Source organism: Amblyraja radiata, chromosome X (genome assembly GCF_010909765.2).
Source record: "Amblyraja radiata isolate CabotCenter1 chromosome X, sAmbRad1.1.pri, whole genome shotgun sequence".
Lineage (NCBI taxonomy): Eukaryota > Metazoa > Chordata > Chondrichthyes > Rajiformes > Rajidae > Amblyraja > Amblyraja radiata.
The window spans coordinates 4525588-4542119 of NC_045999.1; the positions used below are offsets into that span (position 1 = coordinate 4525588).

The 16532-nt window shown below is 46.3% G+C and overlaps 1 protein-coding gene across 3 annotated transcripts in view; it reads left to right on the plus strand.

Moving 5' to 3' along the window:
• The window catches only part of duox1 (dual oxidase 1), a 79312-nt gene that overhangs the window by 3241 nt on the left and 59539 nt on the right, over nucleotides 1–16532 (plus strand). For all 3 annotated transcript variants that reach the window (XM_033014796.1, XM_033014794.1, XM_033014795.1), the window contains exons 2-6: nucleotides 2712–2857; nucleotides 5837–5920; nucleotides 7407–7571; nucleotides 9805–9992; nucleotides 15515–15716. In XM_033014796.1, coding sequence (XP_032870687.1) covers nucleotides 2788–2857; nucleotides 5837–5920; nucleotides 7407–7571; nucleotides 9805–9992; nucleotides 15515–15716 — 709 coding nt within the window. In that variant the 5' untranslated portion in view covers nucleotides 2712–2787. The remainder of the gene's footprint in view (nucleotides 1–2711; nucleotides 2858–5836; nucleotides 5921–7406; nucleotides 7572–9804; nucleotides 9993–15514; nucleotides 15717–16532) is intronic.

Consider the following 16532-nt stretch of genomic DNA (forward strand, 5'->3'; position numbering starts at 1 on the left):
GAATAGATCGCGTATGAAAGACAAGGGAGGTGTCCTTGGAAAGTAGTCACAAAAGAAACTGCAGGTGCTGGACTCCTGAGTAAAAAGAATATAAGTGCTGGAGGATCTCAGCGGGTCAAAGGCAGCATCTGTGTGTGGGAGGGAGGGAGGGGGTGGGGGGGTTGTTTTCCCGGAACACCCTCTATCCACTCCCTCCACGGATGCACAGACATTAGTTGAAGGAAGTCCAACGCCTTCGCTCTCTGAAATCACTAATAACAAGATAATCCTATTGACATAACAACAACTTACCAAAGCGCTTCACATGGGAATTAGTTTGGTCTGAAGAAAGGTCTGGACGGGTGAGGCAGCATCTGTGGAGGGAGTGGATAAGACGATGTTCCCCTCCCTCCCACACACAGTTGCTGCCCGACTCGCTGAGTTCCTCCGGCACTTAGTGTTTTAATGTCAAGGTTTACTGGAATGTACCAGCGAGGTCCCCAAGGCAGTAACTTGACCTAGGGAGATCAGCTACACAATGGATGGGACTGGATAGACTCAGCAGGTCGAACAGCATTCGCAGGGGAGGATAGGGTGGATCCAGAAACGGTTTCAAAAGGACTGTAATTCCGACCACTCACAACATTGGCACTACTCCGGATGTGGAAAATTAATAAAAGTTGTTTTGGCCATTAATAGAACATCCTAATAACCCCAATATCTTTAAGAAGGAACTGCAGATGCTGGGAAAATCGAAGGTAGACAAAAATGCTGGAGAAACTCAGCGGGTGCAGCAGCATCTATGGAGCAAAGGAAATAGGCAACGCCAATAAACCTACTTACTTAGACTCGATGGGCTGAATGGCCTAATTCTGCTCCTATCACTTTTGAGCTTAGGAAAAGTGAAACCAGGTCCTGCTGAAATGCGGACTAATTTGCACTGATTCATAATGCATTAAATAAGCCTATTTTCAAGCATGTCATGATCTATGTTTAAGAAGGAACTGCAGATGCTGGAAAATCGAAGGTACACAAAAATGTTGGAGAAACTCAGCGGGTGCAGCAGCATCTATGGAGCAAAGGAAATAGGCAACGTTTCGGGCCGAAACCCGGAAGGGTTTCGACCCGAAACGTTGCCTATTTCCTTCAGGGTTTCAGCCCGAAACTTTGCTTATTTCCTTCAGGGTTTCGGCCCGAAACGTTGCCTATTTCCTTCGTTCCATAGATGCTGCTGCACCCGCTGAGTTTCTCCAGCATTTTTGTCTACTTTCGATTTTCCAGCATCTGCAGTTCCTTCTTAAACTCCATTGTATCGACTCCATTTATACCTCATGCTGCCTCGGCAAGGCCAGCAACATAATCAAGGACATGTCGCACCCTGGCCACTCCCTCTTCCCCCCTCTCCCATCAGGCAAAAGGTACAGAAGTGTGAAAACGCACACCTCCAGATTCAGGGACAGTTTCTTCCCAGCTGTTATCAGGCAACTGAACCATCCTACCACAACCAGAGAGCAGTCCTGAACTACTATCTACCTCATTGGTGACCCTGGAACTATCCTTGATTAGACTTTGCTGGCTTTACCTTGCAATTTGAGAATTAAGGGACAAAAGTTTAGGGGCAACATGAGGGGGAACTTCTTTACTCAGAGAGTGGTAGCTGTGTGGAATGAGCTTCCAGTGGAAATGGTGGAGGCAGGTTCGATTTTATCATTTAAAAATAAATTGGATAGGTGTATGGATGGGAAAGGAATGGAGGGTTATGGTCTGAGTGCAGGTGGATGGGCCTAGGTGAGAGTAATGCCCCTGTCCCACTTAGGAAACCTGAACAGAAACCTCTGGAGACTTTGCGCCCCACCCAAGGTTTCCGTGCGGTTCCCGGAGGTTGCAGGTGGTTGCCGGAGGTTGCAGGTAGTGGAAGCAGGTAGGGAGACTGACAAAAACCTCCGGGAACCGCACGGAAACCTTGGGCGGGGCGCAAAGTCTCCAGAGGTTTCCGTTCAGGTTTCCTAAGTGGGACAGGGGCATAAGTGTTCGGCACGGACTAGAAGTGCCGAGATGGCCTGTTTCCATGCTGTAATTGTTATATGGTTATATGGTTATAATAAACATTGCTCCCTTATCATGTACCTATCTATACACTGTAAATTGCTCAATTGTAATCATGTATTGTCTTTCCACTGACTAAAGACAAGCTTTTCACTGCAACTCGGTACACATGACAAATAAACTAAACTAAACTAAAATGTTTAATAAACATTTAAAATAGGTTAGGTTTAGAGGGATATGGGCCAACTGCAGGCAAGTGGGACTAATGTAGATGAGACATGTTGGCTGGTGTGGGCAAGTAGTACAGGTGGCCTGTTTCAATGACTATGACTATGACTATGACTATGACTAATAGGATAGATGGGAATTCTCTGGGCGTTAGCATGGATTTGATGGGATGCATGAGAACATGATTTGCAACCATCTCATAACAAGGTCATAACAAAGGCACACACAATTGCTGGGGAAACTCAGCGGGCGCAGCAGCAACAAGGTTGCTGGGAAGGAAAGTATTTTTATTGGCAACTGATTATCAATAGTCTGGGGAGATAAAAATGCTGGAGAAACTGAGGCAGAATCTATGGAGCGAAGGAATAGGTGGCGTTTCGGGTCGAGACCCTTCTTCAGACAGACTCAATAGTCTGAGATTAGTTTTGTAAACTATTTGTAACTTGTTACCTCGTCAGGATTCCCGTGGATCATTTGTGATTGAAACGGAACAATTCAGAAACAGAAGTGAGAGTGTTAGATCCCGAAAAGGACATGTCTCGGGCAACCATCTGGACACTGGTGACCTCGGTCTGGTTTCACATCCCCCATCTTACCCTCGTCAGTAAGTAACATTGGTTCTTTATCCAGAACATAAGTACCTACGTTCCAGGAGCAGAATAAGGCCATTCGGCCCATTGTGTACTCCGCCATTCAATCACGGCTGATCTATCTCTCCCTCCTAACCCCATTCTCCTGCCTTCTCCCCATAACCCCTGAAGCCCGTACTAATCAAGAATCTGTCCCTCTTCACCTTAAAAATATCCATGATTGACTTGGCCTTCACTGCCGGCAATGAATTCCACAGATTCACCACCCTCTGATGGAAGAAAGTCCTTCTCATCCCCTTTCTAAAGGTACGTCCTTTATCCTGAGGTTGTGGCCTCTGGTTCTAGACTCTCCCACTATTGAAAACATCCTCTCGCAAAATTAAAGTTGAATAAGGAGCTACTGAATGGTTGTGAATGAAAGTATTGCCGACAAATTGGTAATGGGTGCAGAGTATTTTGGAATGGTACCGTGGGGCTATTTCAAATCCACCTGCGGGGATATAAAGAGGTGTCGCAATCAGATGCAACTTGGACAATTGAATCTACCGTTATAACTACAAGGCTCTCTCTGTGGTAACGTTCGCACATTGAGCTCAGAGACACTACATAGAAACATAGAAACATAGAAATTAGGTGCAGGAGTAGGCCATTCGGCCCTTCGAGCCTGCACCGCCATTCAATGTGATCATGGCTGATCATCCAACTCAGTATCCCGTACCTGCCTTCTCTCCATACCCTCTGATCCCCTTAGCCACAAGGGCCACATCTAACTCCCTCTTAAATATAGCCAATGAACTGGCCTCGACTACCCTCTGTGGCAGAGAATTCCATAGATTCACCACTCTCTGTGTGAAAAAAGTTCTTCTCATCTCGGTTTTAAAGGATTTCTCCCTTATCCTTAAGCTGTGACCCCTTGTCCTGGACTTCCCCAACATCGGGAGCAATCTTCCTGCATCTAGCCTGTCCAACCCCTTAAGAATTTTGTAAGTTTCTATAAGATCCCCTCTCAATCTCCTAAATTCTAGAGAGTATAAACCAAGTCTATCCAGTCTTTCTTCATAAGACAGTCCTGATATCCCAGGAATCAGTCTGGTGAACCTTCTCTGCACTCCCTCTATGGCAATAATGTCCTTCCTCAGATTTGGTGACCAAAACTGTACGCAATACTCCAGGTGTGGTCTCACCAAGACCCTGTACAACTGCAGTAGAACCTCCCTGCTCCTATACTCAAATCCTTTTGCTATGAAAGCTAACATACCATTCGCACATACATTTCAGAAGCAGTGTTTTAACATCGACACTGGAAGTCTGGCTCACAATACAAGACTAATTTCTTGCAAAGGCCCGGTCTAGGCATAAGCTCAAGTTGCATCTCCTAGACTGTGGAACAGCATCCCTCTTCCCATCCCCAGGGGGTATGGAGAGAAGGCAGGTACGGGATACTGAGTTGGATGATCAGCCATGATCATGTTGAATGGCGGTGCAGGCTCGAAGGGACGAATGGCCTACTGCTGCACCTATTTTCTATGTTTCTATGTTTCTATCAGAACTGCCCCTCCATCAACTCCTTTAAGTCGAGACTAAAAACTCATCCGTACTCCCAAGCCTTTCTTGACGTCATCTGAGGGAGGGCCATATGTATGTATTTATGTATGTATTTAATCTATGAACCACTGTTGTATAACATTAGTACCTCCACCAATGTAAAACACTTTGGCCAACGAGAGTTGTTTTTTAAATGTGCTATAGAAATAAAAGTGACTTGACTTGCCTTGACTTCTATCCCAAGACCAATACCATTGTTGGTACAACACCTGGATTAAGCCTCTGAACTGTTTATTTTTCAACCTTGATGCCGTCGCTTCTCAAGAGATTCTCCACATGAGAACAAGCGCTGATTCAACTGAGTCACTCACTGTGAAAATAAGTTTTACTTCCTCCTATTTTAGATACATAGAACATAAAGCAGGACAGCAGAGGAACAGGCCATTTGGCCCGCAATGTCCGTGCTGAACCTAAAGTCAAGTGAAACTAATCTCCTCCACCTGCATGAGATCCATATCCAGTTTTAACATCGACACCCATCTTTCCCTGTGTTCTCCACCCTGTGAAGTACATTCTGATTTGAATTGCTTTTCTTCATGAACAGATATTACTAATCAATTATATTTTCTTCATGCATGGTTTATTCATCTGATCAGTTCACCCATTCATAAAGGGCCTGTCCCACTTTCCCCGAGTTATTCACCAATTCTCCCGAGTTTTCAAACTTGTAGAATAATAATAATAATAATACATTTTATTTAATGGGCGCCTTCCAGACATCTCAAGGACACCTTACATAGTAGTCGGAATAACATATAATCGGAATATAACAAGTAATAAAGACATCACAGAGACACAAATTAAAAACAGAATTCAATCCAAAAACAGAAAATCAAAAACACAATGTTCGTAACGAGTCCCTAGGAGCCCGTGGATATATCGTCGCGCTCGTTTTGCCCGCCGTAGGTACTCGGGGCATCAGGAAAGTCAGGACAATAGACAATAGGTGCAGGAGTAGGCCATTCGGCCCTTCGAGCCAGCACCGCCATTCACTGTGATCATGGCTTATCATGCACAATCAGTACCCCGCTCCTGCCTTCTCCCCATATTCCCTGACTCCGCTATTTTCAAGAGCCCTATCTAGCTCTCTCTTGAAAGCATCCAGAGAACCTGCCTCCACCGCCCTCTGCAGCAGAGAATTCCACAGACTCACCACTCTCTGTGAGAAAAAGTGTTTCCTTGTCTCCGTTTCAAGATGTTTTGATGAAAAATGTCCACGAGTAGAAAAATAGCCCCGAGTACCTAGGACTGGCGTAACGAGCGGCTACGATATATCCACGGACTCTTACGGACTCGTTACGAACATTCTGCGAGTTTGAAACCTCGGGAGAATTTGTGAATAACTCGGGAAAGTGAGACAGGTCCTTAACTCTCTTATTCTCCCTCAGATGCCCAAAATAATATCAACTGGGAAATTCAGAGATACGACGGGTGGTTCAACAACCTCGCCCATCATCAACGAGGCTCGGCTGGTAAGAGACCTATTTAATATCTTTAGTGGAGGAAGGAACAGCAGACGCTGCTTTAATCCGAAGTTAAACACAAAAATCTGGAGTAACTCAGTGGGTCTGACAGCATGTTTAAGAAGGGACTGCAGATGCTGGAAAATAGAAGGTACACAAAAATGCTGGAGAAACTCAGCGGGTGCAGCAGCATCTATGGAGCGAAGGAGATAGGCAACGTTTCGGCCCAAAACCCTTCTTCAGGCTGAGAGTCAGGGGAAAGGAAAAAAACAGATATAGACAGTGATGTAGAGAGATATAGAACATTTAAGAATAAGGGGTAAGCCATTTAGAACAGAGACTAGGAAACACTTTTTCACACAGAGAGTGGTGAGTCTGTGGAATTCTCTGCCTCAGAGGGTGGTGGAGGCCGGTTCTTTGGATACTTTCAAGAGAGAGCTAGGTAGGGTTCTTAAAGATAGCGGAGTTAGGGGATATGGGGAGAAGGCAGGAACGGGGTACTGATTGGGGATGATCAGCCATGATCACATTGAATGGTGGTGCTGGCTCGAAGGGCCGAATGGCCTACTCCTGCACTTATTGTCTATTGTCTATAAATGAATGAAAGACAAGCAAAAAAGTTACGATGACAAAGGAAACAGCTGTGGGCTAGATGAAAATGAGTTTCAGACAATGAGACTCAACAGTGTAATAGTCTAGAACTAATACGACAACAGTTTTTAGTGTTAGCCTCACCTATAAAAATCATGTTTTATTTCCTCAGTTTATGTATTAGCGAACATTTAGGTGAGTCACTAATATCAAGGACATCCTTGTGATTGAGGCAGTGCAGCGTAGGTTCACGAGATTGATCCCTGGGAAGGCGGGACTGTCATATGAGGAAAGATTGAAAAGACTAGGCTTGTATTCACTGGAGTTTAGAAGGATGAGGGGATATCTTATAGAAACATATACAATTATAAATGGACTGGACAAGCTAGATGCAGGAAAAAATTTCCTAATGTTGGGCAAGTCCAGAACCAGGGGCCACACAGTCTTAGAATAAAGGGCATTTAAGACTGAGGTGAGAAAAAACTTTTTCTCCCAGAGAGTTGTGAATTTGTGGAATTCCCTGCCACAGAGGGCAGTGGAGGCCAAGTCACTGGATGGATTTAAGAGAGAGTTAGATAGAGCTCTAGGGGCTAGTGGAGTCAAGGGATATGGGGAGAAGGCAGGCACGGGTTATTGATAGGAGATGATCACAATGAATGGCGGTGCTGGCTCGAAGGGCCGAATGGCCTCCTCCTGCACCTATTGTCTATGTTTCTATGTTTCTAGTATCTCGTCAGAAAATCAGCTGAGCAGGAAAGGTTTACATCACCCATTACTAAGCAGTGTCTTTTGGAATGGTACCATGGGGCTTTTCGCATCCGCTACATCCACTCTGGTCAAGCCTCAATGAAAGTAGGCATTCCATTTTCCGTGATGAATGCCTGAAGATGTGTTTCATTTGCAGGTTCTCCGTTCATGCGTCTGATGCCTGCCAGATATGCCGATGGCGTTTATCAGGCTTTGAAAGAGCCTGAGGTGCCAAATGCCCGAGTTATCAGCAATATAATCGCCAATGGATCTTCGGGATTGCAGTCTCTCAAGAACAGCACTGTGTTAAGCGTTTTCTTCGGTGAGGAGCGTTTTCTATGCCACAACTATAATGAATTCAGGGCAGCCAAAAAAAAAAATGCATTTACATTGTAAGTGGCAGCAATATCTTCACAGGAATACTTATTATGTTTGCACACTTGCTGACCAGAGGAAATCTTGAGTTTATTCCGTCTTGTTGGTGTCCCTGATGTGCATGTTCTCAGATTCAGATTCAGATTCAGATTCAAATTTATTGTCATTGTCCAGTGTACAGTACATAGACAACGGAATGCAGTTAGCATCTCCCCCAGAAGAGCGAACATAGAATAGTGAGCAATAAATATATATATGTACCTACAGTCGTAGTAGTGCAATTGTTCTGACTTAGGCGCAGTGGTAGAGAAGCTACCTCTCAGATCCAGAGACCCACGTTCGATCCTGACTAGAGGCGCTGCCCGCGCGGAGTTTATACGTTCTCCCCCCGTGACCCGCGTGGGCTTTTCTCCGGGTGTCCCGGTTTCCTCCCACATTCCGAAGATGTGCAGGTTTGGAGGTCAATTGCCCATAGTCTGTGTGGAGTGGATGGGAAGATTGGTTGGCAAAGGACTAGTGGGAACGGGTGCTCGATGGTGGGCGAGGACTCGATGGGCCGAAGGGTCTGTCTCCCTGCTGTATCTCTAAACTCTCAGCTGATTCCACTTTCTGTGCTTGACGGAAGTCCACGTATTGGGCTAAGGTAGGAGTGGTCTATGAGAAAGTCTAGATGGGAGGAAGTCATCTTTGGTTGCCATCACTAACCTCTTGTGATCGGGTTGAACTAATCTGACTGAACTACCAACTCATCTTGCCCCATCCAAAGGCAGAGGGCAGAGGTCACCTGGAGATCAGAGATCGGCGCTCCTGACATCCCACTGCCCCCAACGGACCGATGCAAAAAAATTTGAGTAAAACATTTAGGAGAGGCATCTTTCTGGAGTGCGTGAGAATGTGGGATTTGTTACTGCTTAAGCAACCATTCACTGTTGTGCTTTTTAATGAGAGGTGACAGGGTTAAGCTACCATTTAGTTTAGTTTAGAGATACAGCGTGGAAACAGGCCATTCGGCCCACCGAGTCCGCACCGACCAGCGATCCCTGCACACTAACACTATCCTACACACACTAGGGACAATTTACATTTAGACCAAGCCAATTAACCTACAGATCTGTACGTCTTTGGAGTGTGGGAGGAAACCGAACATCTCAGAGAAAACCCACGCAGGTCACGGGGAGAACGTGCAAACTCCGTACAGACAGCACCCGTAGTCGGGATCGAACCCGAGAGAACACAAGGGTTACTTGAAATTAGAGAATATTCCATTATATACGGAAATGTATTTCTATTCATCAAGGGCAATGAGAATATGACCAGGAATTTACTCAAAGGCTTCTATCGTTGACTTCAACGTTGAAATATGCAGTTCTTCGAAACCTAATGCATCCATCATCGAGTCATGAACTTATTATCTTAGAGTCATCGAGAGATACAGAGTGGAAACAGGCCCTTTGGCCCAACTCACCCACACCGGCCAACATGTCCCAGCTACACTAGTCCCACCTGCCCGCGTTGGTCCACATCCCTCCAAACCTATCCTATCCATGTACCTGTCTAACTGTTCCTATAATGTTGGGATAGTCCCAGCTTCAACTACCTCCTCTGGCAGCTTGTTCCATACACCCACCACCCTTTGTGTGAAAAGGTTACCGCTCAGATTCCTATTAAATCTTTCCCCCTTCACCTTAAACCTTCATCCTCTGGTCCTCGATTCACCTACTCTGGGCAAGAGACTCTGTGCATCTACCCGATCTATTCCTCTCATGATTTTATGCACCTCTATAAGATCACCCCTCATCCTCCTGCCCTCCATGGAGAAAAATATGACAAGGGCATCCTGTACCCTACTTTAGTTTAGTTTAGACTTAAAGCGCCCTTCGGCCCACCGAGTCCATGCTGGCCAGCGATCCCTGCACATTACAAGCCTAAGCACACCAGGGACAATTTACACTTATACCAAGTAATCAAAGCCGAGCCAATTAACCAACAAACCTGTACGTGTGGAAAGAAACCGAAGATCTCGGAGCAAACCCATGTGGTCACGGGGAAAACGTAGAAACTCCGTACAGGCAGCACCCGTGGTCGGGATCGAACCCGGGTCTCCGGCGCTGCAAGGCAGCAGCTCTACCGCTGCGCCACAGTGCCGCCATTATTGACTTGCTTTTTCCTCGCTTGCGCAGGTTATCATGTGATAAGTGAGATCCTGGACACGAGGTATCCAGCCTGCCCGCCGGAATTCCTCGACATTCCCATCCCAAGTGGCGACTCGGTCTTTGATCCCAACGGAACGCAAAGCGTGAGGTTGCAGTTTCGGCGGAGAGGATGGGACAAGCATTCGGGACACAGCCCCAACAACCCAAGGATACAGGTAACAAGGGATGTGGTGGGGAGGCGGGGTGACACTGCCTTACAGCGGCAGAGACCCGAGCTCCATCCAGACCTCGGGTGCTGTCTGTGTGGAGTTTGCACGTTCTCACTGTGACAAATTTCTTCTCACATTCCAAAGATGTGCTGGTTCAAATCGAAGATAGACACAAAATGCTGGTGTCATTCAACAGGTAGACTTGACACATCTAGACAGGAAAACGGAAAATATTAGACTTAGAAACATAGAAACATAGAAAATAGGTGCAGGAGTAGGCCATTCGGCCCTTCGAGCCTGCACCGCCATTCAATATGATCATGGCTGATCATCCAACTCAGTATCCCATCCCTGCCTTCTCTCCATACCCCCTGATCCCTTTAGCCACAAGGGCCACATCTAACTCCCTCTTAAATATAGCCAATGAACTGTGGCCTCAACTACCTTCTGTGGCAGAGAATTCCAGAGATTCACCACTCTCTGTGTGAAAAATGTTTTTCTCATCTCGGTCCTAAAGGATTTCCCCCTTATCCTTAAGCTGTGACCCCTTGTCCTGGACTTCCCCAACATCGGGAACAATCTTCCTGCATCTAGCCTGTCCAACCCTTAAGAATTTTGTAAGTTTAGCTGAAAAACCAGATCATTTTTCGAAGACCTGGACACCATTCATTGATTTATTACAAGGATAGTATGGTGCAACACAACTTTGGAGTTAAATCTAATTACAGGTTGGGTGATGGGTGGGGAGGAATGCAAGGCAGGTATATCACCACTTTTTTCTTTCTTTCTCTTTCTCTCTTTCTCTTTTTCTTTTTTTTTTCTTTTTTATTTTTACAAGTACAATAAGTTACAGTAGTACACGCCACATATATCTTATTACATTTGTTGTACCCCTTCATTTTTTGAGCTTTAAGAAAGATAGAAATAAAGGAAGTAAAGAAAGTGAAAGAGAGTCATGATAGTGCGATAGAGTGTTGGAAAAAAAAAGCCCATTAGAGAAAGAGTTAGAGAAGAAAGTTAAGAAATAGACCCTAGAAAAGAAAGAAAAACAGTTGGTCTATTATAAAAAAAACACGCAAAAAGGGATATGCCAACTTCATATTTTTCATCCCCCCGTTACCAGATCCTGTATTTTTTAAATTATTGTTGCACCTTATACTTGTAGTAAGTCAATAAATGCAGACCACGCCTTTTGGAAGTGGTCTGCTTTGCCTGCAAGGAGGAGTCTCATATCTTCCAGGTGTAATGTTTCGAACATATTTGAAATCCACATATTTATTGTTGGTATAGGAGCGTTTATCCAGGATTTGAGTATTCCTTTCTTCTTTCTTTCACCACTTTGAGTGGTTCTATCTTTGTACATTTCACTTTTTCTCTTTCTTGCTTTTTTTCTAACTATAGCTAAAAGTTAAAATTTAAGCTGTACAATAACTGTATTATTTCATATGCCGTTGGTTCTATTTTTGTGCATTTGCTTCTAATAAATAAAAGAATTGAAAAAAAATTGAAAAATTCATCATGTAGACAAAAATGCTGGAGAAACTCAGCGGCTGAGGCAGCAACTTACAAAATTCTCAATGGGTTGGACAGGCTAGATGCAGGAAGATTGTTCCCGATGTTGGGGAAGTCCAGAACAAGGGGTCACAGTTTAAGGATTAGGGGGAAATCTTTTAGGACCGAGATGAGGAAAACATTTTTCACACAGAGAGTGGTGAATCTGTGGAATTCTCTGCCACAGAAGATAGTTGAGGCCAGTTCGTTGGCTATATTTAAGAGGGAGTTAGATGTGGCCCTTGTGGCTAAAGGGATCAGGAGGTATGGAGAGAAGGCAGGTACAGGATACTGAGTTGGATGATCAGCCATGATCATATTGAATGGCGGTGCAGGCTCGAAGGGCCGAATGGCCTACTCCTGCACCTACTTTCTATGTTTCTATGTTTCTATCGATGATGCTGCCTCACCCGCTGAGTTTCTCCAGCATTTTTGCCTACCTTCGATTTTCCAGCATCTGCAGTTCCTTCTGAAACACGGAGTCATTCAACAGGTCGGACGGCATCTCTGGAGAGAAGGAATGATTGACGTTTCGGTTCGAGACCCTTCATCGCAGTCTTTTACGCAGAGTAAAGGGAAATCAAGAACCAGAGAACCAGTCTCGACCCGAAATATCACCCATTCCTTCTCTCCAGAGATGCTGCCTGTCCCGCTGAGTTACTCCAGCTATTTGTGTCTGTCTTCGATTTAAACCAGCATCTGCAGTTCTCTCCTCCACATTTATACTCTGTGCTCTTTAAAAATTGCCCCTGGTGTTCAGGGAGTGGACGCAAAAGCGGAATAACATAGAACTAGTTATGGTTGGGGAGGGCTCGATGAGCCTGTTTCCACGCTGTATCGCTTGCAACCCAGCAGCATAATAATTGATTTCCCTAACTTCGTAACCCTTGAATTCCCTCCCTCTCCGTCCCTCCCCCCATGCTAATCCTCTTGCTAATTTCACCATTTGTATTCATGAACTTTATTCATCTGTCGGCAGACAATTTCCCTCCGGGGTGAATAAAATTTAATCGTATCGTATTCATTATCACCTCGCTCCAAGCCAACAATGGACCATTGTGGGCTCCACCATTTCTGATTCATTCATCTACCTTCCCATACCTCTAGTTTTCCTCTCCCTGACTCTAAAGGGCCTGTCCCACTTGCGCGTCATTTGCGGGTCACGCAGATGGCGCGCAAAGATTTTGTACGCCCCGAAATCCTGGGGCGCCGCGTGTGACCGCGTTGGTTCTATTTCACCACGCACCATGCGCGCGTAATGCGCACCATGCTCGCATCACGACGTGCGTGTCGTGCAACGTGACGCGTAAATGATGTCGCATAAATGACGCGCAAATGACACCCAAGTGGGGCAGGCCCTTTAGCCTGATGAAGGGTCTCGACCCGAAACATCACCCATTCCTTCTCTACAGAGATGCTGCCTGTCCCGCTGAGTTACTCCAGCATTTTGTGCCTATTGACAGTGAAACTCATAGGGCGTCTACGGTGGGGATGGCACGGAGAGAGAGAGAACACAAGGGTTACTTGAAATTAGAGAATATTCCATTAGATACGGAAATGTATTTCTATTCATCAAGGGCAATGAGAATATGACCAGGAATTTCCTGAAAGGCTTCTATCGTTGACTTCACCGTTGAAATATGCAGTTCTTCGAAACCTAATGCATCTATCATCGAGTCATAAACTTATTATCTTAGAGTCATCGAGAGATACAGAGTGGAAACAGGCCCTTTGGCCCAACTCGCCCACACCGACCAACATGTCCCAGCTACACTAGTCCCACCTGCCCGCGTTGGTCCACATCCCTCCAAACCTATCCTATCCATGTACCTGTCTAACTGTTCCTATAATGTTGGGATAGTCCCAGCTTCAACTACCTCCTCTGGCAGCTTGTTCCATACACCCACCACCCTCTGTGTGAAAAGGTTACCGCTCAGATTCCTATTAAATCTTTCCCCCTTCACCTTAAACCTCCGTCCTCTGGTCCTCGATTCACCTACTCTGGGCAAGAGACTCTGTGCATCTACCCGATCTATTCCTCTCATGATTTTATGCGCCTCTATAAGATCACCCCTCATCTCCCTGCCCTCCATGGAGAAAAATATGACAAGAGCATCCTGTACCCTACTTTAGTTTAGTTTAGACTTAAAGCGCCCGTCGGCCCACCGAGTCCATGCTGGCCAGCGATCCCTGCACATTACAAGCCTAAGCACACCAGGGACAATTTACACTTATACCAAGTAATCAAAGCCGAGCCAATTAACCAACAAACCTGTACGTGTGGGAGGAAACCGAAGATCTCAGAGCAAACCCATGTGGTCACGGGGAAAACGTACAAACTCCGTACAGGCAGCACCCGTGGTCGGGATCGAACCCAGTTCGCTGTAAGGTAGCAACTCCACCGCTGTGCCACCGTGCTGCCCTGCTAGTGAAGCTTTGCGCCCAACTGTGGCCTCCTGCAATGTTACCAAGCCTTACAAGTATGAGCCTAGGGGAACTTGACATACAACCAACCAGGAAAACCTTTCACTTCAAAACGGCCACACCCTCCCCCCACTAAGCCATCTGTCAACTCTGTCAAGACTTCAAAATATCGCTGACATTCAAAAGCATTCATTAACTATGATGGATGAAATAATTACATCTACTTAAAAAAAAAACTTGTTACTATTTGCATAAACATTTGAAAACATTAATGATGTCACAGGAATCTGAGGGGTAACTTTTCCACACAGAGGGTGGCGAGTGTAGGGCTGACCCGCTGAGTTACTCCAGCATGGAAGAGGTACAGGAGCATCAGCTGCAAAACCAGCAGGATGCTCCACAGCTTCTTCCCACAGGCAATAAGACTGGTTAACGGACTGTGTCCCCTCCCCATATATCGTTCACCAACACATTCAAACGAAACTCTGTTTCCACAGCCATACAAACAAAGACAATATCCTACAGACACACACACAATTCAATTTACAAAAACATCCATCACAGTGGACCCACTGTGATGGAAGGCAAAGTCTTTTCTCTCCCCTGTTCTCCATTTTTTCTCCCGATGTCCAAGCCCCAGGCGGGCGATGATAAGTCCCACGGCCATTTTAGGCCGTGCCGGGGCGATGTACGGCCCCGCTCCCGGTCTAAATGTCACAAAGTTGGAGCCCCGGCGGGCGCTGGAATGTCCCACGGCCATGAAGCCGCGCCGGGCGATGTACGGCCCCGCTCCGGGTCGTTCCAACCCCCCGACTCGGGCTAGAGAAGTCGCGTTGCGGGAGCTCCGGGAAGCGGTCTCTCCACCCGGACCCGCGAGCTCCCGATGTCCCGACAGTCCACTGGACCTGCAGCTGGAGCCTCCGAGCTACGTGGTCGGGCCGCAGCAGCGAGTCACCACCGCTCCCCACGCTCCGATGCCGGCCACGATGGTAAGTCCGCAGCTCTGCAGGCTCCGTGACTGGAGCCCCCAGGTCGTTCAGGCTGGAGGCCGCTCCACGGTGCTAGGCCCCAATGACAACGGAGACCCGACAGGAAAAAAGTCTGGTCTCCCGTACAGGGAAGAGATTTTAAAAAGTTCCCCCCCCCCCGCCTCCCACATATACACAGTTAAAAAAAAAAAAATTTTTAATTAACATTTTTTTTTTAAAGCTATATGTATTGATCCTTTTTAAATTAACTACACTGAATGGAAACTGATCGAGTAACGTTTTTTCGTTTCCTCTGTGTATGCAAGTACTCAGTGAAAATGATATTAAATAAATACTGAATACTGAATACTGTGACATTTGGAGAGGAAAGGACTGATTAGGGATAGTCAGGATAGACACAGAATGCTGGAGTAACTCAGCGGGACAGGCAGCATCTCTGGAGAGAAGGAATGGATGACGTTTAGGGTGGAGGCTTCCTCTTCCCACACATTTCAGCAGCTCAGGATGGTTCAGATAACAGTACGGCAGTTGGCTGAGCCTTTTTTGTCGTTTCCTTTGCAACAGGTCAACGAGGTGACTGCGTGGATCGACGGCAGCTCCATTTATGGATCCTCTCACTCCTGGAGTGACGAGTTGCGGAGTTTCTCGGACGGCCGGCTGGCTTCGGGCCGTGATCCCCGACTTCCCAAGCCCAGCGTGGGAAAGCTGATGATGTGGAACCACCCCGATCCTTCCAACGGTGACACCGGGCTACGCGGTTTCTACGGTGAATTCATAACATTGAACTCAGTTTCACAGTGGTTGGACAATTAGATCATGACATGGGTACACAAAAATGCTGGAGAAACTCAGCGGGTGCAACAGCATCTACAGAGCGAAGGAAATAGGTAACGTTTCGGGTCGAAACCCGAAAGGGTTTCGACCCGAAACGTTGCCTATTTCCTTCAGGGTTTCGGCCCGAAACATTGCCTATTTCCTTCAGGGTTTCGGCCCGAAACATTGCCTATTTCCTTCAGGGTTTCGGCCCGAAACGTTGCCTATTTCCTTCAGGGTTTCGGCCCGAAACGTTGCCTATTTCCTTCAGGGTTTGGGCCCGAAACGTTGCCTATTTCCTTCAGGGTTTCGGCCCGAAACGTTGCCTATTTCCTTCAGGGTTTCGGCCCGAAACGTTGCCTATTTCCTTCAGGGTTTCGGCCCGAAACGTTGCCTATTTCCTTCAGGGTTTCGGCCCGAAACGTTGCCTATTTCCTTCGCTCCATAGATGCTGCTGCACCCGCTGAGTTTCTCCAGCATTTTTGTCTACCTTCGATTTTCCAGCATCTGCAGTTCCTTCCTAAACATAGATCATGACATGCTTGAAAATAGGCTTATTTAATGCATTATGAATCAGTGCAAATTAGTCCGCATTTCAGCAGGACCTGGTTTCACTTTCCTAAGCTCAAAAGTGATAGGAGCAGAATTAGGCCATTCAGCCCATCGAGTCTAAGTAAGTAAGTTTACTGGCCAAGTATTCACATACAAGGAATTTGCCTTGGTGCTCTGCCCACAAGTAACAACATGACATACAGTGACAGTTACGAAT